We start from the raw sequence: 27,231 nt of genomic DNA, 5'->3' as shown, positions 1-27,231 counted from the left end.
TTTTGTTTATTAAAAAAAGAAAAGGTTGAATTCTCAACCAACTCTTTTTGCTCCTAACTTCTTTCTTACATGGTACATAAAATAATAGTTCAAGAAATTAGCGGTTTGAATATTTCATTCTATAATTTTAGAAAGAAAACAATATATTACTAATATAAGAAATAACATATAATTTATGCTTTTTTTTTCAAATGCTACTTAATAAATATGGACAAAGTGAACCATCAAAGAGATGCATCATTGGCATGATAAAAGCTTAGGTTAAATTGTAATTAAGGTGTTTTATGAATTAAAAAAAAAAAAGTTAGAATTTCGTTCTTATAATAAATTATATGATTTGAGCATGTATCTATTTGATGTTATAATTTATCAAATTATAGAGAATATTTATAAACTTCTATAGATAAATTAAAAATATGATAAAAAAAAATAAATTCTAATATTTTTCAAACTAGATAAACCAAATTTATAATTAATAATTAATTATAAAAGATGAACTAAATGATATGATTATTTAATATGGATAGTTGGTTTAATTGATATAGATGTAAGTCTATTATTATCTTAATCATGCGAAATTACGAATATATCCCACCTAAGAGTAACTTAATTTAGATTTATTTTTTAAAACATGGTAACTTAATTTAGATTTATTTTTTAAAACACGTCCTAAAATTATGTAAAATTTATTACTAATTAAATCACAAGTAAAAAAAAAAAAAAGAAAAAGAAAAGAAAAGAAAACCACAAGTGACTCTCAAGATGATTTATTTTTGCCAAGTTGGTAAGATACAACTTGGCATTAATAAATTGAACCAATTCAAAGCAAACAAATATCTTTTTAATATACTAATGGGTTTAAATATGAATGACGTGTTTAGCTTGAACATATTTCAAATGAAATATTAATAATGTTGAGAGTTAATAATGTTGAGAGTTGTTTAAGGTTAGGGTTTGAGGTCTACAGATAAGTTCAAGTACAAGAAGATTTTGAAACTACGTAGAAGAAAAGTCAAACTTTTGAGTTATAGGTAATTTACTAATTTTGTGATCGTAGGGTTTAAGTAAAAGAAAAATGACAGAGTCGAGCTTACCACACTCTAAAACCCTAAGAGCCACACATATTCTAATATTTCTAATATTACACACATCTCAAACTAGAGTTAGAAGATGGATCAACAACTTTAATGGGTAAACGATTCTTGTTTGTGCTTAGGTGAGCTAAATATTTTCTGTAAACTTAGATGTGGAAGTGTACTCAACTTGACATTACCTAACGATGCGATTCTTGCAAATCAACTCTAGTGACGTGTTGACCAGAGGAGAAGGTTGGTGGAATACCAAAGGCATGTACGAGTTATACATGACAACTTATAACTTTCATTAAAGTTTGTAAAGTTGGAATTTACTCCCAATTTAGAATAGTACAAGTATAATTTAAAATGTATGTTTGAGATTAACCAAACAGGCAAACACGAACCCTAACAAATCAATCTATGTTGGTATATGTTTTAACTTTCACATTTTTAATAAATAAATACATTTATAATTCAATGATAATAATACAACGAGGATTTGAGATTTTTGGACCACTAATTTTGTGATACTAATACCTTCATATGTCAGTTGAAGTATATGTTCACTTCGGTATTTATAATTAAATTATCATTCTATAACCATACTCAAAAAACAATAACAATGTTCACCACTAGGACACTAATATAATTAAGAACAAAGCAATTGGTCAATACCCAAGATCTCACGTCCCCATAATCTTATTCTTTACCAAATTGATAAAGTCAATGGAATATAAATCATGGAGTTCTTCAATTTTGAAAATACCTAAGGTGTAACCAAAACTATATATTATAATACATAAAATCATTTTAATAAAATGGCGTGGATGGAAAGGTTTTGTCATAGACAATTATAAAATTGGTGCGTTACATTAATGTATATTTCTTAGTTTATACAAGAAATAGATTAAATAAAAGAAATATGCTCTAAACGTTTCACGTTCTCTATTAAAATACACACCATGAGTACATACTTTAATTGTTTTAGTGATGTATTATTTAATTCTTAGAAAAGTTGTATAACCAATCAAAATTATCAGGTGGTTATTGGGGTGAGCATCGGTCGATTGGTGTAGATATTTCAATCAAACCAATATCGAACTGATTATGGTCGATTTTAGTAAATGTTCAAATTGACTCTGACCATGAAGGAGTACAATTCAATCATTGGTCAGTCGATCGGTTGGTTTAAGTTAGTCTTTGAAATCTTTTTAAAATATTGTTAGTTAGGATTTTTTCCAAACCAATGGTGACTGAATTAACGCTCATTATTCCTTCAGTTCTATCCATTTTTGTCGGTCGGGTCGATTTTTAATTTTGATCTATCATGTTCACCCTTAAGTGATGTTACCACTTTGTCTTACGTAGAAGTGTTAGGTAACAAATAATTTAACGATCTATCCTCGTTTTTTTTATGATAACAGGACAAATGTGGAGTAATAAGTGTCACTAGACTTGAATTATTGATCATGGGTTTTCTGGAAGAGATGAGAAGGTTATGCTTGTTGCATGGTACGATTTGGCAACTGATTTCAACTACATTAATATTTCGATTGGAAAGTTTATCCACGAGGAAAAGATGCATTATATAGACCCAATTGGTAAAGAAGCTATGGAGAAACTTTCATTATCGCCCATCTACCTCCATTGGTTAGTTCCCTCCGATTGTAAACTCTTGGAAGTTGAACTTTTATGTTGCGTAAAGGTAAAATGCAGTTTAAGCTATGTACTTTTGGAACCACTTGGATCATATAATATATCGGAGAAGTTAAGCTCTCTCCCTTCTTTGATCTATTAATTAAATTACAAAAAATTTGAATCGAGTCCTCTAACTTTGAATTCAATTTACATTATGTGATTTTAGTTTCATCTCCTTCTAGTTTTGTTTAAGTATTTATTAATTATTATCACTAATTAAATCTCATTTAATTTTTACTACCAATTAGGGTATAGCTTTACTAGGAAGCATATGTCGTAAAAAATATATATATATTAGTACTTGCCTCACAATTGTCGATTTAAAAAAAAAAAATCAGTACCATTTTGATAATATAAACTTGGTTTATATTTACATCACAAATAATAAGTGGTTTGTGCATTTCATTCGGTTAATTTGTCTTTTTATTTAGCACAACAAACGTAAGGTATCGAGATTTGAGTTTCTAACTTTAAAATGAGCGCATATCAGTTACAATTGAAATAAGTCCATATTACCATTTGATAATTAATTTTGTTAAAGTTGTCACAAGGAAAATTAATTTTTTCAAAATATAAATTTAGTATTCTATCGATGATAGACACTGAAATTTTTTCGAAACTACATAAATTAAAATTTAATAATAAATTATACAAACTAGATTCTAATTTATTTTTCTAACAATATTAACCAAATTTACCATTTAACCATGAAGTAAATTCAAAACAATAATTGGATGAGAGAAGGGAAAAAGAAATTTAAATTAATTATCACGTGAGGCACGTGTATGGAAATGACATGCACGTGAAGCACGTGCAAAAAGCTACAAAGTTCTCAAGATTTATTGTAAAATTTTTATGGGTTCAAAAAGCCTATTTTTCCATTATCATCTTAACCTACATTTCATGTTTTCCTATATTAAATTATTATAAATATACTCTTTTTTATTATTATTGATTCTTCAATTCCTTTAGAGCAAATTTTATTTAAATACTTTTTATAATTTCACGATTTATTATATACAAATGTAAATTTCAAAAAATAAAAAAATTCATATATTTATTTGACTCAAACCTTAGATTCAAGAACTAAGCTTGTAATTTACGAAGGTATTAGTTAACTTTAATTTTTTTACTATTTGAACAAAAGAAAGTTTACATAACTTAAAATACAGAGAAATTTCATCATATGACAAAAAAGTTTAGAAAAAACAATTCATAACACTTTTTTTTTTTTTTTTTGCATATTATTACAAACATGACAAACAATTAAATATATCAGACGACTATCAAATGGCTACCAGAGGGCTATCCGTTTTAAAATTTACTACTTTTGTAATTTATAAAATGTAGTGACATGGATCTTATTATCATAAAATTTATCACCTAATATATATATAAATAAATAAATAAAGAATGGTTGTTGTATATATAATTTGGAAGTTTATAGGAAACTTTGACAAAGAGAATAAAAAAAAGAAAAGTAGAAACCAGATTGTTGAATATTGGATAGTCCACGTTTTGGGATTGGGTCATTGAATGAATCAAAAACAAGTATTTAATGATGATGATGAATTCAATTTATACCTACCAACCACTTATTGTCCCATTTATTTAATTTTGTAACAAATTAAACTACTTCTTTAATCTAATTAATTTCTAATATATATATATATATATATATATATATATATATATATATATTGAGTAGGTAGCTTTAGTTTTATATTAATGGGGAATTCAATTACAATCCTTAAAAAGTTAAGAAAATAGTTACAAATGAAAATGATTGATACCATATTGTTGAGATGGTAATGAGTTGCATAAAGTCAATCAACTTGTGATTCTACTACAAATTTTAATGTTCATATTCTCGTTTCGTTCACTTGTGTTTTGAAAAAATACATATGGGTTCGAAAAATTAGTGTATATGAATGAATAGTTTAAATTACAATATATTTTTTTTAAAAAAAAAACACGAAACTTGTAATTTTTAGCACATTTGACAATCCTATATTAGTAAACACGTTAAATGAACAATGGACGCAATTGATTTAGTGGCCAACCTAAAATAACTCAATTATTTTACATACACCTTTGATCAAGAAACATATTACGTGAACGAAGGCAAAAAGTTTGAACTTTTAGTTAAAATTACTTTGAAAATTTTTCAATTTATATCCTTGAACTTTAACAGGGCTGCATCGATTTAAACCTTAAACTAATATTTGTATCAATTTAAATCCTAAACTTGTATAGGCATATCAATCTATATTTACGTTGGATACACATTTTAATACACCCAAACAAATGGAAGGTTTAATTTGATGAAAAATATACTCTTTGAAGGGAAAATAGGGATACTAAGAGACAAAATTTAGAGTACTTATAAAAGTCCAATTAAGCCCAAATAAAGTCAAAATAATGCTAAGGTCTCTCCAACTCATTATATATTGATATTGAGCTGTTTCACTTAATTGTTAATGAAGATTTGATTGATTATTATATATGATTCCTTAATTGCCTATCCATAACATCTTCAAGCTTCATTTCCTAAAAATCATTCTTTAGAAAACATATAATATCTTTCATGGTTAATTTCACAAAAATGTTATTTAGAAAAAAATATATACTAAAAATGGGATATTTAGTTAAACAAAAATTAATTGTGTGAAGACTCAATTGAAACATAATTTACTTAAAATTAATAACTTTTATTAAAAATATAATATTTTAAAACTTAGAGAAGAATTAGATCCAAATCTAGAAATAAAAAAAAAATATTTTATCAAAAAAAAATATTTGACATGTTCCACACTAATTAAACGAAAATATAGTTTGAAAGAATTTTTTTTAAAAAAAAATGATATAAAGGACAAATATCAATTTACACTCCTAAACTTTGAGAGTTGTATTAATTTAAACCTCTAAACTTATAAATATTGTATCAATTCAAACTTTAAACTTTTTAGGTTGGGTAAATTTAAACCTAAACTTATAATTGTATCAAATTATACCCTAAACTTTTATATGTGTATCAATTTAAATCCTCAGTTTCTACGAGAGTGTCTAAGTAAAACATAATGAATAATTTAAATCGGTACATTTACAAAAGTTTATGATATAAATTGATACATTTGTAAATGTTTAATGGTCAAAATTGATACAATTGTTAATTTGAAATTAAAATTGATACAACTTTTAAATTTTACGATTTAAATTTATACGAAGCAATAAATTGAAATTTTTTTCGTACCATTTTGATTCAGTTAAATCAATTAAGAGAATTTGATAGGTTTTAGTGTAGAAGTAAATAGTGTCATTTAGTTTGTTTACTTCGAAATGCCTCAATTATATTATATATATATATATATATATATATATATATATATATATATAAATATCAAGAGTTGGACCAAAATTGAAAAGCAGTTCAAAACGAACCGTTTTATTAAACATGGAATTAAAGTCAGATGGGTGGTCTAGTTATTTGTAGAGCCCATTTTCGCTTCAGGTCCAATTGTTTTCGGCCCACTAAGATAATTGTCTAAACTTTTCTTTTATTTGTTGCTGTTTTTTAACTACAATTGATTGGTATACCATTTTACGTAACTAAGGAATTTCATAAATGTCGTAAATGGACTATAAAAATTTTACAGAGGACTCAATTTACCTTATTATCCATTTTCATTAAAAATACGAAATAAATAATAAATAAATAATATGCAAGGACCTTATAAACGTAAAATATGGTAACTAATTAATTCTATTATAGTAAGTGATTTATTAGATATCCAGTGATATTATGGTAATATTGTAATAAAAAATACTCCTTAATAATTTTTTTGTAATTTTGTTAAAAAAATTCTTTTCTACCGATCTCTCTCACATTCGAATCTCTCTCTTCGTCGAATATTTCTTGCGTTTTGCATTGTTTTTCATATATTCCACGTAATTATAGTATATATTTAATGTTATCTAGTATATGTAGTATTGGGGAAAACTGAGTATGTTTGCGATGTAGGGACTTTGATGAAAGAGTTGAAGATCCGGGGAGTTGTATGAAAAATTGGTTAAATGGAGAGGATATATTAAATTAGTTTATGAACTGTATATATGAAATAATAAATTGTATATTTTATGAATGAAAGATTGTATTTTTAATTTGTTAAATGGGTTTATGTATTTTATTTCAAATATTCATATTATATGTAATAAATAATAAGTTATATACGTTTGAAACAATAGTGATTATATATGAAGGTTAGTATATTAAATATAATAAATCGAGGAACTTTGATTAGTACAGTTGATGGAAATTTAAGAAAAAATATGAAAATAAAATAATTGAACTAAAACTTGGAATATGAATATTTCAAATAAAAGTCTAAAACAACATACTAAAATTCTAATAATAAGAAGGAAAAACTAGTTCAATAAGGAAAACTTGCATCTCTTTTGGTTATGTCCAATACGTCCACAACGGCCACATTTAATGCATCTCTTGAACTCCATTTTAAAAGGAATTCTAATCTTCTTTAGTATGAGGATAACAACTTCAATTTCTGTATTATTGAATATATATAGTAGTATATTTGTAACAAATCTCAGAACATAAATGTATTATGCAATAGTTTAATTAGATGTAAGAAATCAAAGAAAATACTAATTGGATCGAGAAAAAAATAAAGAAAACAATACGAAACATGAAGGAAAAATATGAATAAAATGTATATATCTGAAATTCAACTACAATTTATGTATTATTGAATATATGTAGTAGTATATATGCATGTAACAAATCACATAACATAAATATGAATAAAATGTATATATTTAATAAATCACATAATAGAAGTAGATTAAACAATGATATATAAATGTATATATTATTCACGAAAATTTTACTAAACAAAAATATAAATAAGATAACCGGAACACGTCGTAATTAAACAAAATATTAAGAACATGAAAAAAAATTTGTATATGCATTATTAAATATATACAGTAGTATATATATGTAACAAATCTCAAAATATAAATATATTATTCAGTAGTATACCATAGTATATACGAATGACAGAACATTTAATAAAAAATCTATGTCGAACATGACAGGAAAATTGACTGAACAATAAAAAATTAAACAAAATATGACGAACATGACCAGAATATGCTATAAATGGTGAAGGAGAAATAAACTAAGGAAGACAAAAACAAAATATGAGGAATTAATTTTTTACATGAGGAAGACAACTAATCGGAAGTGAGGAAGACAACTAGCTGGAAGATTAAGGAGAATGTAAGGGCGAAATAAACTGAGAAATTGACGGACGAAATCGAAAACGGTGAAGAGCGAAATCGGAAACAGAAACAGTGAAGGACGTTTCAGCCAGAATCAAGTTTGCATGAAGGCTCCGGAATTGATTGAAGAAATTATCGGAATTGGTGAAAAATTCATTGCTAGTGTTGGATTAAAATTGATGATGTTTTACATGGTAATGGAAATAATATTAATGATGAAATTATATGATTATTAATTAATAAAAAATTTCCATATTAAAAATATTTTGTTTGATAATATTTGCAAATCTTAACGTAATTTTGAATATAATTAAAACTGTATATTAATTATTAGCATAAATAAGGAAGTGATAAATTACCTCATAAACTTAATATAATGTAAATAAGAAAATATTTTGTATTCAATTTCGAAAATTATATATAATTAATAATTATGATAAGGTTATAATTGTCTTAAAAATATACGAAATCCTAATAAATTTAATTTTAGGACATTACTAAAATTTACTAGTGAAATTAGGTTTTTTCCTAATTTTTTTTTGTCAATTTTCGTCCCTTTAATGTTTATTTGGGTTCTCATATTTCAAAATTTAGTTCTAAATAGTTCTTAAATCTTATTTTATCGAAAAATTGATCATAAAACTTGAATACTTTTGATTTTCTTTTTTAAAAAGTAGTACATTTTTTAAAATTTGTAAAACTATTTTTCTCGGTTAATCTTGGAAGATTTTGTGAAAGATTTGAGAAGGTTTGAATAATTTTTTTAAAAATATAAAAGAAATTAAATAAGATTTGGGAATATTTGAAATTTTATAGAATCTCGATAGACAATTAGACCGAGATTGATCAAGATGCATCGAGAAACCCAAAACAATCGATAAGTTGAAAATTTTAATATTTTAGAAAATCTTGGTAGTCGATCTAGCTTGAGATTGACCGAGAAAAACAGTTTGATGAGTTTTTAAAAAAATGCTACTTCTAAAAACGAAATTAAAAAAGTGTGTAACTTTTGTCAATTTTCTTATTTTATCGATAGTTAATTATCTTACTTTTATTTCATCTCGTTTCTTTATGTTATTATAGATTCACCTAAATTTAACTCAACACAAATTCATCTTCAAATTAAGAAAATAGAATCTATACGATCCGACGACAAAACCCATATTCAAATTGTATTCACTTCTTTCATTAAATTTTTACTAATCTTGAAGATGGTTTTCTTAGTTAAAGCTTCAAAGTAATGGTTGCAATCATATTAATTTCGTCCCCAAACCCTAATTTAAATTCTTACACTGTTTCACCCCAAGTACTTAACACCTTCAAAACCCTTATTTTCATGTTTTCAAAACTTTTAAGTCAACTTTTTTATGCTGTCCAAAAGTTTTATCTTATTAAGTTATTAACTTTTTTTTTTAATAAAGTAAAAAATTTGAATATTTTAATCCCATTTGGAAGGGTATATTTCAAAAAAGAAAAAAAAGGATTAATACGGTCAAGTCTTTATTAATAAAAGAGAAAGAAAGAAAGAAAAAAAAAAGTAGGTTAAAACAAAGGTTGATATAATAATATAAATTTGTCAAAAAGTAAAACCACATGTTTACATGACTAAAAATATGATATAACCACTCTTCACGACTACTTTTGTAGTCATCGAATCCATCGTTCACTCATGAAAAATGGTATCATGATCAGTTGTTTCATTATTTATAAATTCAGTCGAAAATAATTATTTATATAATATTTATTATCTATCACAAGTTAACATTTTTACGACAATTTATCATTGTCAGTAATAGATCAAAAAGTTGATTTTTTATGCCAGATAAACTTTTATCTTGACAATAAAAATCTGTCACAAAAATATGAATAATGTCACATTTACAGTATCAACAATGCATTGATGTTAAAACTATGTATATTGTTATTTTAAATGGTCAAAAAAGTACTTTTAATAATAGATAACTATTTGTTTCATACATGTTATTATATTATATTTAGTCCAAATTTTACCACAAATATGTCCACAAACATGAATACAACAATAAAGTGTGTAATACAAGGAAACTATAAACAATAAAACAAGTAATCAAACTTTTTGGTTAAGTTGTTTGCAAAAGACTAAATACAAGTGTTTGCATTATTTTAATGAAAAAAAAGTAGATATTAATAAATTTGCTTCAACACGTTCATTCAATAGCTAATAAAAAACAACATTCATTTTAGAATTCGATCCAATATATCGATATCTCTCCCTCTTGAGTAAATTTTGTCCTCAAAGCAAAATTAGAAATATTCTACGTTGATTGACGACGGGTTTATCAGACATGGAAGGAAAAAATTACAATTTGAGAGAGAAATGAAAATGGGAAGGGAGGGAAACAAGAATGAATTAATTTAAAAAATAGTATTATAATTAATGACACTTAAAAATCGTTAAATATCTACGATAATTAAAAAATGTCATAAATTTCAAAAATTCGGAGATCTTCGTCCTTTTTCATCTAAATCGTGCATTCTTCGTTTTATATTACACAACTTCTATTTACGATCATAAATTTGTAGCACAAAAACAGTTATGTATTTTGAACAATCTGAAATTTTGCATCTTTTGCCGTAAAAAGGTACGTGAAATGGGTTTTTATGACTCATGTTTTACTCTTCTCTAAATTCGGTAGTGTCTAAGAGTTATGGAATGTAAATTTTGTTGTAATGAGTTTTGAACGATTGTTATATTAAATACCATATTATATTTTAAAAATGAGAGATTCGATGACCAGTTCTAAAAAGAATTAAATACTTGCAAAGAAAACATAATTTGAAAACAAACGCAATAGAAAACATAAACATTTACATACAAGCAAGGACTTTGTAAGAATACAAGAAATAGAGAATGAGTCATATACACATTTTCCAACCTAATCCACAATTCAAAGTCTTTAAACGATGTATTTGAAATTTACTACAATATTTTGTTTGAAATAATAAAAAAGATAGAATCATGGAAAAAACACTCGAAATGTGGTAGTTGTAATCACATTTTGAAAAATTATAGAACTTACGAGCGTGTACATAGTTTAGGTTGTTAGAACTTTTCATATCAATAGCAAAATTTTATTTGATCGAGTTTAACCCAACCCAACAAAATTTGAGTTGAGTTGACTTGGGATGGTTTAGTTTTTAGTTTATTTATTTTTCTTTTCTTTTTTAGTATTTTTAAATATTCAAAATTTTCTTTTAACATATAAAAATAACTATAATTTCATAAAACTCAAATATTAAAATTCAAAATATAAACAAACGTCATAAATAAATATATAATTAGAAATTTGCATTGGGTCAAATTGAGTTTTAAACAAACGATAAAAGTTCTTGCATATAGTAGTCTATCTTGGTTTGTCGCAGTCTATCATAGATAAATTGTGATATTTTTGTTATACTTTGTAAGTATTTTGGTTTATTTGACTGTACTTTGAAAATAATTCAAATAAATATAAATCTAACGTATATAATCTAATATTTAATTTAAACACATCCATTATCTTTAACTCTACAAACAATCAAATAATAACAACAATGACATAACATTAAATAACTATACTAAACAAATAAATAGAGGCTAGTCGGGATGGGGGAATGCACTCCTCATCCTCGCTTAGCTCCGAGAGAATTCCTTTTTCCCAATTTCGTGGATGGTTTGGGGTGGGCCATATCTCATGCCTAATGAAATTGAACATCTCTAATTGCTATCTGTCTTGGAGACAATGATGGTATCTATATGGACGACTCATTTATTCTAAGTCTATGAAATTGATAGAAAAGGACCAAAAACAAGTGAAGTCCTAGGGATCAATTTTCCTTTCTATTTGGGATAACTCTATTGACCAAACCCATTTACAAGCAATTTGAAAAATAAAAAGTCAACGATTTATAGATTTAGTGTCATTCAACTTCGTAGTTTGCGTAAAAAAGATCTTTAAAATTTAAAAAAAAAGGTTCTTTAAGCTTTGAAAATTGGGTTAAAAGATATTTTTATCGTCAATCTTACAATAGTATAAGCTTATCTTTAAAACAAACATTTAACAATTTACATCTGAAAACTAATTATAAGGTTAATGTTTTTTAGACTTTTTAAAATTTAAAGATATTTTTGAAACTTTTGAAAGTTTTGAAAAATATATTATTGATACGTAACAAAAAAAAAGTTTTTTGGGGATTTTTTTTTTATAAACGAAGAGCTTAGAGATTCTTTGATTTTTATATTTTATATTTATTATTCTTTTTTTTTATAAGAAAAACATAGTTTATAAGGGAATGTTTTCTTTTCGTGTAAAGTATGTTTATTAAAAACTAATTTTAGAAAAAAAAATATCATAAAAAAGGGAAATGTATAGTAGATTGAAAAATAATGAAATTATTTATAAAATGGAACAAAAAAAATTTAAAAGAGTTATAGAAAAATCGATTAATTTTGCTATAACCAAATCTAAATGATCATGTAACCCAATTAATTAAACGATAGTAGAACCAAATTAAACGATAGAATTGAAAAAATAAATCGTTTAAATTTGGATAATCTAAACGATCGTGTACTAAATATATTACGCGCGTTGTTGATGTGCCATTTTTTGTATTTTCTATGATGGCCGTGTGAGTTTTTTTTTTTTTTGTTTTTAGAATTGTTCTATCTAAATATTTTGTCGCTCTGTTATATTTTTTAAAAGATGCCCCATGAAAATGTACCAAAATTTAGAATTTTTTTTGAAAATAGAAAAAATCGACAAACCATATACACTTTATAAAACAAAATTATTAAAAGACAAACTTTATTACCCAATTTTTATAGGGATTATAAATATTTTATCAAAGTTATATTTCGTAAATTCTCTTTTAATTTTCAAAACCATTTTGCGACTTTTCTAATGTAATAGATCGTAAATTGTACTTTATCAAAAGCTTCATGTTTGTTTGAAAAATAATAATGTTAAAACAATTCTTTTTCCTCCATTCTCTTTTGTTAAAAAAAAAAACAATAAATCAAACATCCAAAATAGATTTATGACATTTTTGGGGTTATGTTTTCTTTTTTTTTTTTAAAAAAAGGTGAAATTTATTTACTTTTTTTTTTTTTATAATAATTTTTGTGGAAGAACAATTCAGTAAATAATAATTTAAAAAATATATAAAAGTAAAACTCAAAATCATATTTAAATGGGAAATTACAAAAGGAAAAAACGACAAAAATTTCCATTGGATGTCCAATTCGTCGAAAGAAACCGGAAAATGAAGGATCAACGCGGCGTCCCAAATGGGTCTGACTCCTCTTCTTCAACTACCCATTCATAATTTGAATGTCAATCTAAATCTTCTGTTGTGTTCAAATGGAAGTTTCATTAGAATCATTGAACCCCATGTTCAAGGCACTGCCTATTTCTTTTTATTTGTTTATATAAATCTGTGTTTACATATTAGGTTTTATGTTATACCAATCGTCTGAAATCCGATTAGTTGTTTTTGTTTGATTTTTCTTCATGTTGGGAGTAAGGAGGATTAAATTATATACTTATCTTTCCCTATTTAAAGCATTTCCATCTTCTTTACCCTCCTCTGCACTTCATTCTTCGTTGAATCGAGCTTTCTTGAACTCTTCGTCGTCTTCCCTTTTCAGCTTCAGAACACGTATGGATTTTTCTATTTTAAATCTGTCTTCTTTTTGTTTTTCTGCGTTTTTTTAAAGTTGATTCTATGTCGGTTCTCTTCATATTTTAATGGGTTCTTCCTTGATTTCTGTACCCAAGTTCATAACTAGGATTGGGATTTTGAGAACAGGGTTTGTTTGAGTTTAAATTATTGCATAATCATGTGGATTTGGACTTATTTTGTGCTCCCTTTTGTGGGGGGTTTCTTGTTTTTCATTCTTGTAGTTAAGGCCACTGCTTCATATGTAGGAAACAAAAGTCCAACACTCAGCCGAGGCATGTCTTCTTCATCTGCAACTCTAGAGAAAGTGACTCCTCCGGCTAATATTCAACAGCTTGAACTATTGAGTGGAGTTTATGATCGTTATGATGGAGTCATTGTAGAAATGAAGGACCCTATGGACCCAAATGAATTTGGTTCTTTGCTTAGAGCTTCATTATCTCAATGGAAACAACAGGTGTTTTTCTGTTCGGTTATAGCCTATAGGTTGAAGTTGGTTCTTTATGTATAGTTCCTGTCTTCGACTCCCATTTATGGTTTCTGTTTGTGTTTTGATTTTCAGGGTAAGAGAGGTATTTGGATCAAATTGCCTATTGAACTTGCAAATCTTATTGAAGTTGTTGTTAAGGTACATTCTGTTCGTACAAGTACATAAAAGTCACTTGTTCTTAAAACGTACGATATCTGCAAATTGTTAAGATCTTAAAAACTACTTTGCTGTCTAAATGAACAGCCTGATTCCTGCAGTTATATTGATTTTTGTTTAGTCTAGCACTTACATTACAAATCCGAAACGTTAAGTATACTCTGTATGATTAAAAAAAATGTTCCACTGATTGGTATCTCTCCACTTCTACCTTTAAGTTTTAGAACTTCTATAGAATTCCATATTTGATGATGAATAAATAATGTTAAGTCTGATTTAGTATTATGTGTCTATCTCAAATTTAAGTATGTATATATATGGTCAGAAATGTATCTCATGAGATTGGTTGTATGTTAGTCTGGATATTCATCGATATTTTAAAGAAGGAAAAAAGTTCTAGCTAAATTATTGTTTTTGGTCGTACACTATTTCTGAATTTTCAACTTTTTGATTATATATTCCGGAAGGGGAAAACTCTTAGAATGTGATCCTACGTGGCCACAATAAAGCCTGAATGCTTCACTCCAAAATCTCTGTACTCCTTTCACATGCTCCAATGTGACCTAGTCAATCCACTGTAGTTTGATTAGCGAAAAGCTAAAATACAAATGTCTTTTGTATCTTCTTCAGAAAGATAACTGTATGCATTTGTCGCTTTCACAAATTAATGCTGGTTGTTGCTTTTGATTTTCAGGAAGGATTTGATTTCCACCATGCCGAACCTAATTATCTAATGCTCGTGCGATGGATCTCTGAAACTACGAATAACCTTCCGGCTAATGCCTCTCATCGCGTGGGCATCGGTGCATTTGTAATGAATAGTAATCGAGAGGTACTTTCCAAATTCCTCTTGTTTGTTTGTGATTTATAATGCGATACTCTGTTCTTAGGAATAATTTGCTGTCTATTTGAAAGATTTTAGTTAGAAGAGCTCTTTGTTTCTAGTAGCTAACATGAATACTCTAATTTTGAAGGTGCTTGTGGTTCAAGAGATTAGTGGCAAATTCAAAGGTACAGGAGTTTGGAAGTTACCAACTGGAGTGGTTAATGAGGTGAGGAAATTTCAATTTGCTTCAATTGTCTCAATTCAATAAGCCTTTCTTGTGCTATAATCTACTTCCCCTTTCTGTAGGGAGAGGATATTTGTGAAGCAGCAATTAGAGAAGTAAAAGAAGAGACTGGCGTAAGTTACGAATAACAAAGAGTTGAATTTTATTGTCATTATTATTTATTATTTTAATTTCACTCTCTCTTTCCCTCTCTCAAATGTTTAATGGTTTCACTTGAAATTCCTTTCAGGTTGATGCAGAATTTGTAGAAGTGTTAGCATTCAGGTACACCAAGTTACATTCTTCACCATTTATCTCACTTTTTATCCAATACACCCAATTTTCGTTTTACTAAATGATAAGAAGCGCACAAGTATGGATATGAGACGCATCATTTTTTAAAATTTTAGGACAAGACATAGCAAGGACATGTTTATTTAATTATACCATATATATATATAGAGAGAGAGAGTAAGAGATTTGTACTATAAGAAAATTAAAATTTAAAGTCTGATATAATTCTCATCCAAAATTTATTATTATTATCATATATGAGTCTTTTTAGTTTACTCAACAAGTGTTCAATACGTGTCCAACAAGTGTTAGATTGTTTAAGTGTTTGACACATATCGGACATTGACACGCTAGTCAAACTAAAGTGTTTGTGCTTCTTAGGCCGGATGTGTGTTGTAATGTATAGGGAAGTTTTCATCCTCACCCTTTTTTCTCTCTTTTCTTGAATGAAAATTTCTTACCATTTGCTCCTTTCGTTGTCTAATGCAGGCAAAGCCACAGTGCATTTTTTACAAAATCAGATTTGTTTTTCGTATGCATGTTACGACCACGTTCCTTTGACATTCAAAAGCAAGCTTCAGAAATTGAGGCCGCCAAGGTATATTTTAGTAAGACAATGATTGATAAATGATGAGATGTGTCATTCTCTTATTTTGATTGGAAAATCCCTCCTTTTAATTAGAGCCCCAAAATTGGAATCCAATGTTTCCATATCAATAATTGATCAATAATCTAAACAACTTTAGGACAGGTCACACCCTACTGTCTAGATTAAAAACACTTATCCAGGAATACGATACTATCCCGGTTTCAACTTTTTCGATATAAAACATAGATATGGTACCAATACATTCCTTTGTAGAGGCCATTCCAAGACTTTAGATTATAGTGATAAATTTTTCCCCCTTTTCTGACTTTTTTCCACTTCCAAAACAGTGGATGCCCATTGATGAATATGCAGATCAACCCTTTGTTAAAGCAAATTCGGGTTTCGACTACGTGGCAAAAGTATGTTTAGCAAAGGCGAACAACAGCTATACGGGGCTCTCAGCTATGCCTACGTATTCTGCGTCTGGTAAAATGACGTTCCTCTACTCAAAACTTGAAATCTGAACTCATACTTCAGCAGCAACATCGATGATGACTCCCTCTAACCTCTGCATTCCAAGAAGCTCAAAAGAATCTGTAAAGTCTTTATGTACAGATCATTTGTGCATTAAATCTCCATCCCGTTTGGTTTGTGGTTCGAGAAAATTGGGTAATAGTTAGTCAGTCACATGATTTGTTCATTAAATGTATTTATATATTGTTTTTTAAAATGTTAGCACTAAGGTGGAGTTAATAAGAGTGCTTCGAGTTGCAATAAACTTCGTTCAAAAAAAAAAAAAAAAACGACACGATGTTTCTTTCTAAAATTCAACACCATATAATTATGTTGTACTCAAAATAATAACAAACATAATATTTATCAATGATTTTATATCAACGTACTCTATAACATGTCATGTCCTTTCTTGAAATTAATGCCATTATGTTTAGATTGACTTAAAAGTTAAAGTTTGCTTATTAGTTATATTTATAATTCAATAAACTTGGAACATGTACAGTTTCTATATTGGTATGTAAAATCTCAATTCGACTCCTAAGGGTAACTTGCTCTAAGACAAAGTTGCAGCATTATCTTTATATTTGACCTTTTTATGAATTGGAACAGTGTTGACGAAGTTTTGACTTCTATTTTTTGTTAGATACTATAATGATAACGATGACTTTTTTTTTTTTTTTTCTATTTTGGAGAAGTATGAATATGATAACACTTGCTACTTAATTCTTACTAAAAGTGGAATAAAATAAAACTTATGAGTCCTAAACTTGCAAATATATATATATATATAAAAGGAAAAAAAGTGTGAAAATAATAAAAAATGTTGGGAATTGTTTATGATTGCTCCCACCGACAGAAGAATAAGATTCCCCTATTATGTCAACATGCATTGTCTAAATAATAATAATAATAGTAATGAAAGAAAAGAAAAATTAAAAAAAATTATTCCAAATTTAAATAAATTATTGTTCTTTTTGAAAATGGGGGGAAAAAATGAAGCCAAATCACTTAGAAAATACAACCCAATTTTATATTTAAAGTGACTGTACACCATCCAAAAAAATAAAAATGAAAAACATCACCGACACTCTCAAAAATAAAAAATCCAAAATACAAAGTGGGACTTTTTCTTTATTTTGCTCTATGAATAAAACGGACCTCTAATATAACGCCACCCCTCCATTCCATCATAAAAATCATACGAGCAAAACACCCAACCACAAACTCAACATCATCACCACCGCCATTGATCTCTCTCCGTTCCTTCCCAACGCTCCATCCTTTTCTGATGTCTGATCCGCCGGCTCCCCGTCCGACTCATCCGACCCAATCGGCGAGTCGGCATCCTCGGCCTCCTCTCCGTCCGATGCCTTAGGCGATGGTGCCTTTGTCTTCTTCTTCTTCGGCGATGATTTCGGCGCTGGAGCCTCCTCCTCCTCCTCCGGTACTGCCTTGAAAAGCTCCTTCGGCTGTAATACCTTATCGACCTCATACACTATCAACGGCTCCGAATCTATCAGCGTCGCTGTCACCGTCGACGTCACAACCTTCGTCTTTACCATGACGTCCTCGCCGTCGGTCTTGATGACGAAATCGTACTTGGCGCCGCCGTCTGTCGCTAACGTGTTCACGACGCCGTTGTTCGATTTCAGCATCTGCAGCGACAAGTAAATCGGCATACCGTGGTACAATAGCAACGATACTTTATGCGCCGCCGTGAGATTCTTGTACTTGGGAAGAAATGCGTTGAGTGCGTCTTCCGTAGGACAAAACATCGTTAGTCCACCGTCGACGTTCGATTGATATGTTTCAATGGCGCCGGCGGCTATTAAAAGATCAGAGAAGGCTTTGCAACCTTGTTTTGGCAGGACCTCCGTCAGATTCAAACTAACCGGCGCCGCCGTAGGCGCCTCGGCGTCGGCGGATGTTATAACCTACGTAAAATCCCAATGTGTTAAAATAACTGTTACGGTTAACTAACAAAATTGTCGTTTTCTGAAAGAAAAAAATAAATAATAAATAAACATATCTATAACAAATTAAATGAAATTTTTTGAGGTTTCATTTTGTCGGTCACAAAATAGACCACTAAATTACCAATTCTAAGGGTCGAAAAACTAACTAAAGTTTTAACAAAATGTTAAAATTATGAAACTCAAACATAGTTAGAACTATATACTAATGATTATATTGTAAATTAACATTATATTCTTACCAAACATTATTAGAAGTCACGATTCTCCCTAATACCTTACTCTATCTGTTATTAGTCTAGTAAAGAGTAAAGTTTACTTTTTTTTTTTTGAATATGTAAAATAAAGGAATCCAATTTATCAAACTTTTGATTCTAAAATTATAATATTAGTATAATTTCTTGAACTCAACTCGTTTTAGTTGAAAATCAAGACTTCATTAATTAAATTGATTGAGCATTCAAATATGAAAAATCTAAAAACTACACTAATCAATTATTGTGGATCCCACTCAAGTGTCATCAATAGGTTTTTCTTTTCTAATAAACTATATTTCTATAATATTTTTTTTCCTATGAATGTATAGTCCATACCCAAATATTACTTTTTATATATTTAACTTTGATAATACAGTAGTTGAAACCATGGATCCAAAAATTTCGTTGATGAATGACTTTATAATTCGGTAAATAAATGAAACTTTAACCTACATATATATATATAAATAAAGCGCGTAAAGTTAGGATGAAGTCGGTGATCGAGATGGTGTAAATGTCAATTTAATTTTGGAATAAAAAGTGATGATATTATCCTAAATAAATAAATCTCGTTCACATATTTAGAGTACTACTACTGATATCATGATTAGGATTGTTAAAAATTTGAACAAATAAGTGGAATTAGAGAATAGGAAATTAGGATTTGGCGTAATGAAGAAGGTTGAAATCGACAGTTACCTTACTGATCTGCAAGATGGAGATATTGTAAGGCATTTCCACAACCGATTTAACATAAAAGGAATTGAGATCGCCGCCGTTATCCTCCGATCCAAATCCCACCTTACCGCCTCTCATATTAGTGATATTAACATATCCAGAAGTTCCAGTAGCGGAACCGGTGGCCTGAAACAGAGTAGAAGAGAGGGTAGTTCCTTTAGAAAGCTGGTGAAGCTTTTTAGCGCCGTAGTAATCAACAAGAACATGAAGGGAGAGCACATTCTTGATAGTGCCAACGGAGAAATGCTTGTCGAGGAGAGCGGACATGGCAGAGTTGTCTAAGGCGAGGACAGTAATGGTAAGACGGCGGTTGATTTCGCCAGCGAGATGGGTGATTGTGAGGTAGTGGTTGAAGGTACTGAACTCAGGGTGTTTGGCGAGGATTCTGGTGATGTTGTGAGCGTCGGCGGAGGAGGAGGAGAAGATGAGGAGGAGGAAGAGAGGGAGAGCCAGAGAGGCGAGGGCGGGGAGGGGAAGGGGACGGGGCATGGTGGAATGTAGAATTTGGGGAGGGGATTTTGATTGAGGTGTGAGTGAGAGATTTAGGGATTTGAGTGAAGGGAGTTTTTATTTTGGAAGAAATAGAAAAGGTTCGTTAGCATGGGAGCCAGCTCAAGAGGGGAGTGAAAGTGGGCCCCGCATTTCATCTCTCTTCAATTCATTATTTATTTCTCATCAAATTATAACTAAATTTCTTTTTCCACATTCAATTATTTTTCTTATAATCAAATTCTATATTTACTTATATTTTAATCACTTTTTTTTTTCTTTTTTTTAATGTTTATTAAACCCATCAAATTTTGATTTTATATCTAATAGATATTTAAAAATTTTAACGCACAACAAAAAATACAAATTTGAGAATGTTAGAATTTTGTGATATAGAAAAGAATAACTTCGAACCTCAAAATTGATGATATAAATTTACGTTAATATTAACAAAAATAATTTAGATGATATATATATATATATATATATATATATATAAATGAATGAGATAAATTGATTCATATAAATATTTGAGTAACAAATCTAAGATGGCCCAAATAGTAACTAAATATAAAATAATATTCTTAAAGACTAAAAATAGAAAACAAAAATCAAAAGTCATAAATCTTGTAGAAAAAGAAATCAGAACTCAGAATTAAATTCCAAACCTTCTTGTTCTTTTGTGTTTTTGGTTTCTTCTTTTTCATGTACCTCATAATTATGATTCATACTTTATATTAACAACAATAGTAAATATTATGACATGTATAAGAATATATATAGTAAGTTCCTTTTTAAGGATAATTATAGTTATAATCAATGATTCGAATATAAATTTCCTATTATTTTTGGCCAACTCAGTACTATATAATTGAACTATATCACCATATAAAAAAAGCTCATACTAATCATGCATAATAATATTATTAGTTATGTGTACATTATACTCGATCGTGTAATTGAAATGAATATTAAAATGGAACGGTGAAATTAATTAATTTATGTTTTAATAATGATCCAAAAAGATGTTTGGATATTCTAAAGAAGAAAAAGTTTGGGAAATTGAATCCCAATTGATTTTAAAAAAGGGTTAGATAATAGATAGAAGTAAAGGTAAGATACTTGACTTTGTTTATGATTATTTGAAAGACTTGTATGGTTGATAAGATGCTTGTGCATGTGGGCACTTCATTTTTGGAACCTATTGATCTAACTTGCAAGTAATTCACAAACCTTTCTTCTTTTTTTTCTTATGAAAAAAAAAGTTATAGAAGGTTATTAGTTGGATTTTAGTGTCGGCGATATTTTCAATTTTAGTTCTTATACTTTCAAATGTTTAATTTTAGTTTAAATTTAGTCACTGCTAGTAGTTTATAGTAGATTTTTTTTTCTACTACTTTCTACTTTTATTAACATTTTCACTCTAAATTTTAAAAATGTATTCGCGTATTGTCTTTATTTGTATGAAAATTAATGTGATTATTTATTCAATTACAATAAAAATTAACTTCAAATGACTAAATATAAGATTTACTAAAAGTATAAGGATTATTAGAATTCTGGATAGTACAAGAATTAAAATGGAATAAGTTTCAAAATACTAGGACCAAAATGATAATTTTAATCGAATAAGATTTTAATTATTAGTTTATAAGGATCAATTTAGACATGTCTTATTTTATATGTGTTACATTTAAATTTGGATATCGATATAGATATAGACATATATATTTTAATCAAAAGGATTAACTTAGATCTATTATTATTATTGTTGTTGTTATAAAAGGCAAGCCTACTTGATTGTACTATTTTACAATTTCCACACCATCATTTTATAAGATAGTCATGTGAAAAAAGTATGTGTTTAAAATGTCATATGAAACAAAAATAATTAAGATAGACCTAAGTACCTAACAACATAATGTATAAAAAATAATAATTAAAGGCTTCCTTCACATCAATAATTAAGTTTTTTTTTTTATTATTATTTGTAAAATTGGGGTTCGAGAGTTTGTTTTCTGATTAAACTCTCATTGAATTGATTATGGTCGATTAAGTGACATTAATCATCAACCAATTTATGTCGGTTAAGCTTTTGAATTTTTTAACCTAAACTAACTGAATCCCTTCGTATCTCCAACCGACTACCATTTGTTTATCTAAAATGTCATGACTAATAACCATATTCTATCTAACAATTAAATTATCTTTACTATCAAATTAGATTATTGATAATAGTGTTTGGATTTTTAGATTTACACGTATATCGAAGGATATTTTAATAATAGTCGATTCTTAAACGTTAGAAGCTAAACCGACACTAAAAAATAGTTGGGGGGGAATAAAATCATGTGTTTTTATTTATTTTAGATTAGAGAAAGAAATAATTGAAAAGGAAACAAAGGTCTCAAGAAGATTAAGGCCAAAATAGACAAAAAGAAAAGGGCAGCATAGACAGATGATGTCCCACCAACCACTTTGAAACACAAAACCAAATGCTTCAATAATTTTATTTGGGTGGAGGATTAACAAAAGAAAAACAATACTTGTTTACACCATTTTAGATGCTTTCTCTTTTACTAATTACGCAATTAATCTACCTTTTAAAAAGGTTTTTCTTTTCCTTCAAATATTGAAAAATAGTAAACTATTGATTTCTCTATTTTTGACAATTTTTCTTTTAGAAAGTTGAAAGAAGATATTATTGATATATAATTAGGTTAAAATGCATTTTTCGATATTCAATTTTAGTCTGTATTCTTGATGAATGTTATAATTTTTAAAAGAATTTATAAAAAATAAAACATTTCACAAAATATTTATATTTTATAGAAAAAACTAGTGTAATAAATTTCGTAGTTTTATTATACGGAGTGTAACCGTAAATAGTTTGTTAAATTTTTTGTTATGAAAAAAAATCTAAATATTTAATTTTTCATAATTAATTTTTACCAAACTTCTTTACATAAAATAATAACAAATTTTCTGTTGACAAAATAAAATTAGTAAATTTGTTATAAATAACATAAAGGTAATAAAAAACAACAATAAACTAGCCAGGTATATTAAAATTAAGACATATATATTGAAAGTAAAATAACAAAAATTGAATAGTTAAATTTACAAGATTTAATTTTAAGGAACAAATTATTATTATTATTATTATTATTATTATTATTATTATTTAAATTAAAAAGATTGTGAGAAAAATAATGTTTCTCAATCAAGTTTGAGCTTGAGAAGTTTGAAATATGATTAATATTTTTGAAAATAAAAAGTTGTCAAACTAACATGAAGAAAATAGTAATGAGAATCTCTCTTTATATATATATATATTGAAAAAGTAAATCAACCCTAAATTAGCATTATTTTGTATAAAAATATTAAATTAAAATATAGTATTTTTAAAAGTTTGAGTGAAACATAAAATTAACAACTAAACATGTATTTGTCTTTTCTTCCTAATTAAATTATTAATAGAAAAATTTACTTACTCAAGTTTGACGTTATGGATTGAATTACTATTTTTGATATGTACTTTTAGTTAGTAGTTTCAATATATTCATTTTAATCTCTATACTTTTAAATTTTTAAGACTTCGGCCTATTATTATAGAGTCTGATTTGTTTAGAGGTTGTAAACTTGTAGTCTAAAACTTTATAGATCTTACTAAAATTTCTTTTTTTCTTTACGAGGTGGAGGCTTATACACAAATCATAGGCAGTGCATCTTTTTGTCATGCTCGAAGGTGGAATAATGTCCTCATTCATTTTTTGGTATTTTAGGTTTTGGATGGATGAGCAAGCGAATTCTCATTTTTATTTTACTCTTCACTCAATATGGTTTGAGTCTTTAATTTTCTATGAGGTGATTATTTAGTTCGTTTGGATGTCTTCTAAACAAAACTTAGTTTTTTTTTATATATATATATATTAAAAAAGATCGATTATGACAAGGAAAGCAAGTGACCAACAACCATAAAACACAATCTCCTCTTTTCAATATTAAGAGAAAGCACACAAATAAAGTTAGGAAAGACATTATTTATAGCTTTGTTTTCCTCTCTAAAAGTTTTACCAAAGAAAAAAAAAAAAGAGAAATTGTTACGATATTAACAAGGTTTAGAGCCCTTTTAAAGAAAAAATAAAAATTCAACCTCTAAACATTATATTGATTTTCGTTCTTCTTCGTCTCTTCATTTTTCATTTCTAAATAATCATTTATTGAAAATTAAAAATAAGGTTAAAATTACGAAATTAAAATAAACACTTTAAGAGTACAACGATCAAAATGAATAAAAAACAATAAAAAAAATACAAGAATGGAAGTAATATTTAAATATTAAATTAAGAAAAGAAAGAAAAGAAAACATGAACGTAGAAAGTAACATAAGTTACCAATCTTAAATTCACACAAAAACATTCTTCTAGACTTAATTAGAAACCAAAATTAAAAATCAATACTCAACACATAAAGTAGTTGAGATCAAAATAATTGAATGGATGAATTATGAAATATAATAATAATAATAATAATAATAATAATAATAATAATAATATAAAAAAATTAGAAAAAAAAAAAGAAAAGAAAGTAAAGATGGAGGAGGAGTAGGGCCCGCAAGTGTCGGTAGAGGAGAGGCTCCAAGAAAAGCCAGGCTGGCATGAGGATGCCTCATGGGGCCAACCGTATTTGTCTATTTAATTCATTAATCCATCTTTTTCTATACTTCTAATTTTTTTATTTATTTTTTTTTTATATCCATATCTTCCAAATATCTCATTATTATTTTTTCCCTTTTTATTTCACAACAAAGGGTAAATATGTCTTTTCTATTTTCTCTTCTTCTCTCTCTCTTTTTTTTAAAAAAAAAAACGTCGTTGTAGTTGTCATCGTCACCATTGTCGTATCAAAATATATACTTCCAACTTTAATACCACACGAGATAGAAAGTAGTATCTATAGCTTTTGTGTTGTTGGAGAAATGTAGATTTAAATACCAGAATAACTATGGAAGAAACAAAAGATAAACTTACGTAAATGTAATTTAATTATAGAAGTTTTAGAATAGAATATACGTAGAAGAGAGTTTAAATTAAATTAATTCCCGAAAATAACTCTGTATTAAATTTTAGTTTATATATAAATAAATTATAAATTTTTAATTTTTTTTTGACTAGTTACTAATTTTAAAATTTTATTTTATTTCGAAATATAAATTTTGAGATATTTTTAAAATAGTAAAATATTAAATTAATTAGATATTTTAAAATTAGTTACTTAAAAAAAATAAAATAAAACCTTTGTTACTTCTTTTGTAATCTAGTCATATTTTTCTTATTTTTCTATTTTAAAGGTTTCATGAATGTGTATGAAATTATTCTATTTGAAAGTATTTTTAATTTTATATCAACTATTTAATAATAGTTACCTATTTATTAATTTGGAAATAATTGATTATCTTCCTAATTTAAAACTTTAATTTAAACTAAAATATTGTTTTTTTGAAATTGTTATCATATTCAAATTTAAATAACTACAAAATATTTTTTCTATTGGGGTAGATTTGAATACCTCGATCCTAATTTGTTATGTGTTTAGGGTAAACAAAATTTTAACAATAATTTAATAATTAATGTAATGTTATTTTTTATTTATCGAGTTAATTTCAAATATTAACGTGAAATAAGATATTTTTCGTTAATTAATCAATCATTTAAAACTAATATTTTTTATTTTGATTATGATGTATTAGATTTTTCTTAGTATGTGTATGTAAAATCATAACTTCTAAATTGATGATAAATAAAAGAGAAACGTAAGAATCATAGATATTTACATCGTTACTGAAAAAAAAAACACAATAAAAACATAAAAGATAAAATTTCATTGATTCAATAGTAACTTTTAATTTCATCTTGCGAATATAAAAATTAAAAGTAAAACCAATGAATAGTTTCTTTTAAAAAAATTAATATAATTTTTTTTATTTAATATACATTCTAATATAAATATAATGGGGTAAAATGAGATTTTTTTTTCTTCTGATAATTAATAAAAGAAATATTAAATTTAATTTTAACACTTTTTGAATTTAGATAAATATAGATAGTATTTGATTTTCTAAAAAAATTATTATAAATTTAGATAGTATATATATATATATATTATTTTTTTCAAAAATCTGTTTAGAATTAAATGGTATATAGTTTTTTTTTTCTTCATGGAGAAGATTTTTCATGCTTTTTTTAATTTATTTAATAATTAAAATGTGAAATATAACATCTTGTTAACGTGTTTAATTATTCTAGCAACATCTTGTCTTACATTTTATTCTTCTTTTATAATAATAAAAAAAAAAACAAGACGTTTAGATCTATGAGTTTTTCACTGTTGAACAAAACTTTTATTAACGTATTTCACAATTGCGTTATTTTTTTCCACTAAAATTGATTAAACCTTCCTCTAGTTAAAAATACGTTTAGTTTAGTAGTATTAGTGCGGACTCTATATCGAAAGGTAAGAGGTTGTATCACATCAATCAACATAAATATTATGGCATTAATAAAATATGTTTTATAGAGTAGGACTTAGGTGGTTGTTTTGGAAAAAGGATTGAAGAGCTCCACAACAAGCAAATTGTTTTTTTCTCTTGTGAGCCTAAACAACCAAGTTGGGCCTCTTGGCCTAGTTTATGTTTTTTAAGAATTGTAGGTCCATTTTCTAAAATATTAATTAACACAATTATTTTAGAAAATATATTTATATGAAAATTCCTCATAATAAATTTTTTCTTTCAAGTATAAATAGTTTGTCCGTTTTATCTATTTTTTAAAAAACCTTTTTTTAACTGTGTTTTCTCAAATGTAATTAACAAAACGTAAATATGCTAGAAAATTTGATTAATTTTA

At 27.0% G+C, this 27,231-nt stretch overlaps 2 protein-coding genes across 6 annotated transcripts; one reads left to right on the top strand and one right to left on the bottom strand.

The window, feature by feature from the left end:
• The first annotated feature begins 13,285 nt into the window (after nucleotides 1-13,285).
• On the top strand, nucleotides 13,286-17,247 carry LOC103500506 (nudix hydrolase 7-like). Of its 5 annotated transcripts, none has more exons than XM_008463823.3 (9): nucleotides 13,286-13,384; nucleotides 13,997-14,229; nucleotides 14,335-14,400; nucleotides 15,113-15,250; nucleotides 15,393-15,470; nucleotides 15,551-15,601; nucleotides 15,718-15,752; nucleotides 16,251-16,359; nucleotides 16,698-17,247. In XM_008463823.3, exons 1-9 carry the CDS (start codon nucleotides 13,381-13,383, stop codon nucleotides 16,872-16,874), a joined length of 891 nt encoding a protein of 296 aa, XP_008462045.1. In that variant the 5' UTR covers nucleotides 13,286-13,380; the 3' UTR covers nucleotides 16,875-17,247. The 5 variants fall into 5 exon arrangements, with proteins under 5 accessions (XP_008462045.1, XP_008462046.1, XP_008462044.1 ...); XM_008463824.3 differs by having other exon boundaries at nucleotides 13,304-13,384; nucleotides 14,021-14,229; XM_008463822.3 differs by having other exon boundaries at nucleotides 13,342-13,492.
• A 554-nt stretch (nucleotides 17,248-17,801) lies between these two features.
• On the bottom strand, nucleotides 17,802-20,514 carry LOC103500508 (fasciclin-like arabinogalactan protein 2). The gene is made up of 2 exons (XM_008463828.3): nucleotides 19,796-20,514; nucleotides 17,802-18,800 (listed from the first exon to the last, which is right to left on the bottom strand). Exons 1-2 carry the CDS (start codon nucleotides 20,321-20,323, stop codon nucleotides 18,063-18,065), a joined length of 1,266 nt encoding a protein of 421 aa, XP_008462050.1. The 5' UTR covers nucleotides 20,324-20,514; the 3' UTR covers nucleotides 17,802-18,062.
• Nucleotides 20,515-27,231: the final 6,717 nt, after the last annotated feature.

The sequence above is a fragment of the Cucumis melo genome, chromosome 1, assembly GCF_025177605.1.
Source record: "Cucumis melo cultivar AY chromosome 1, USDA_Cmelo_AY_1.0, whole genome shotgun sequence".
NCBI classification, from domain to species: domain Eukaryota; kingdom Viridiplantae; phylum Streptophyta; class Magnoliopsida; order Cucurbitales; family Cucurbitaceae; genus Cucumis; species Cucumis melo.
Note: the sequence above shows the minus strand (reverse complement) of the source record. Positions and strands in the feature narration are given on the sequence as shown.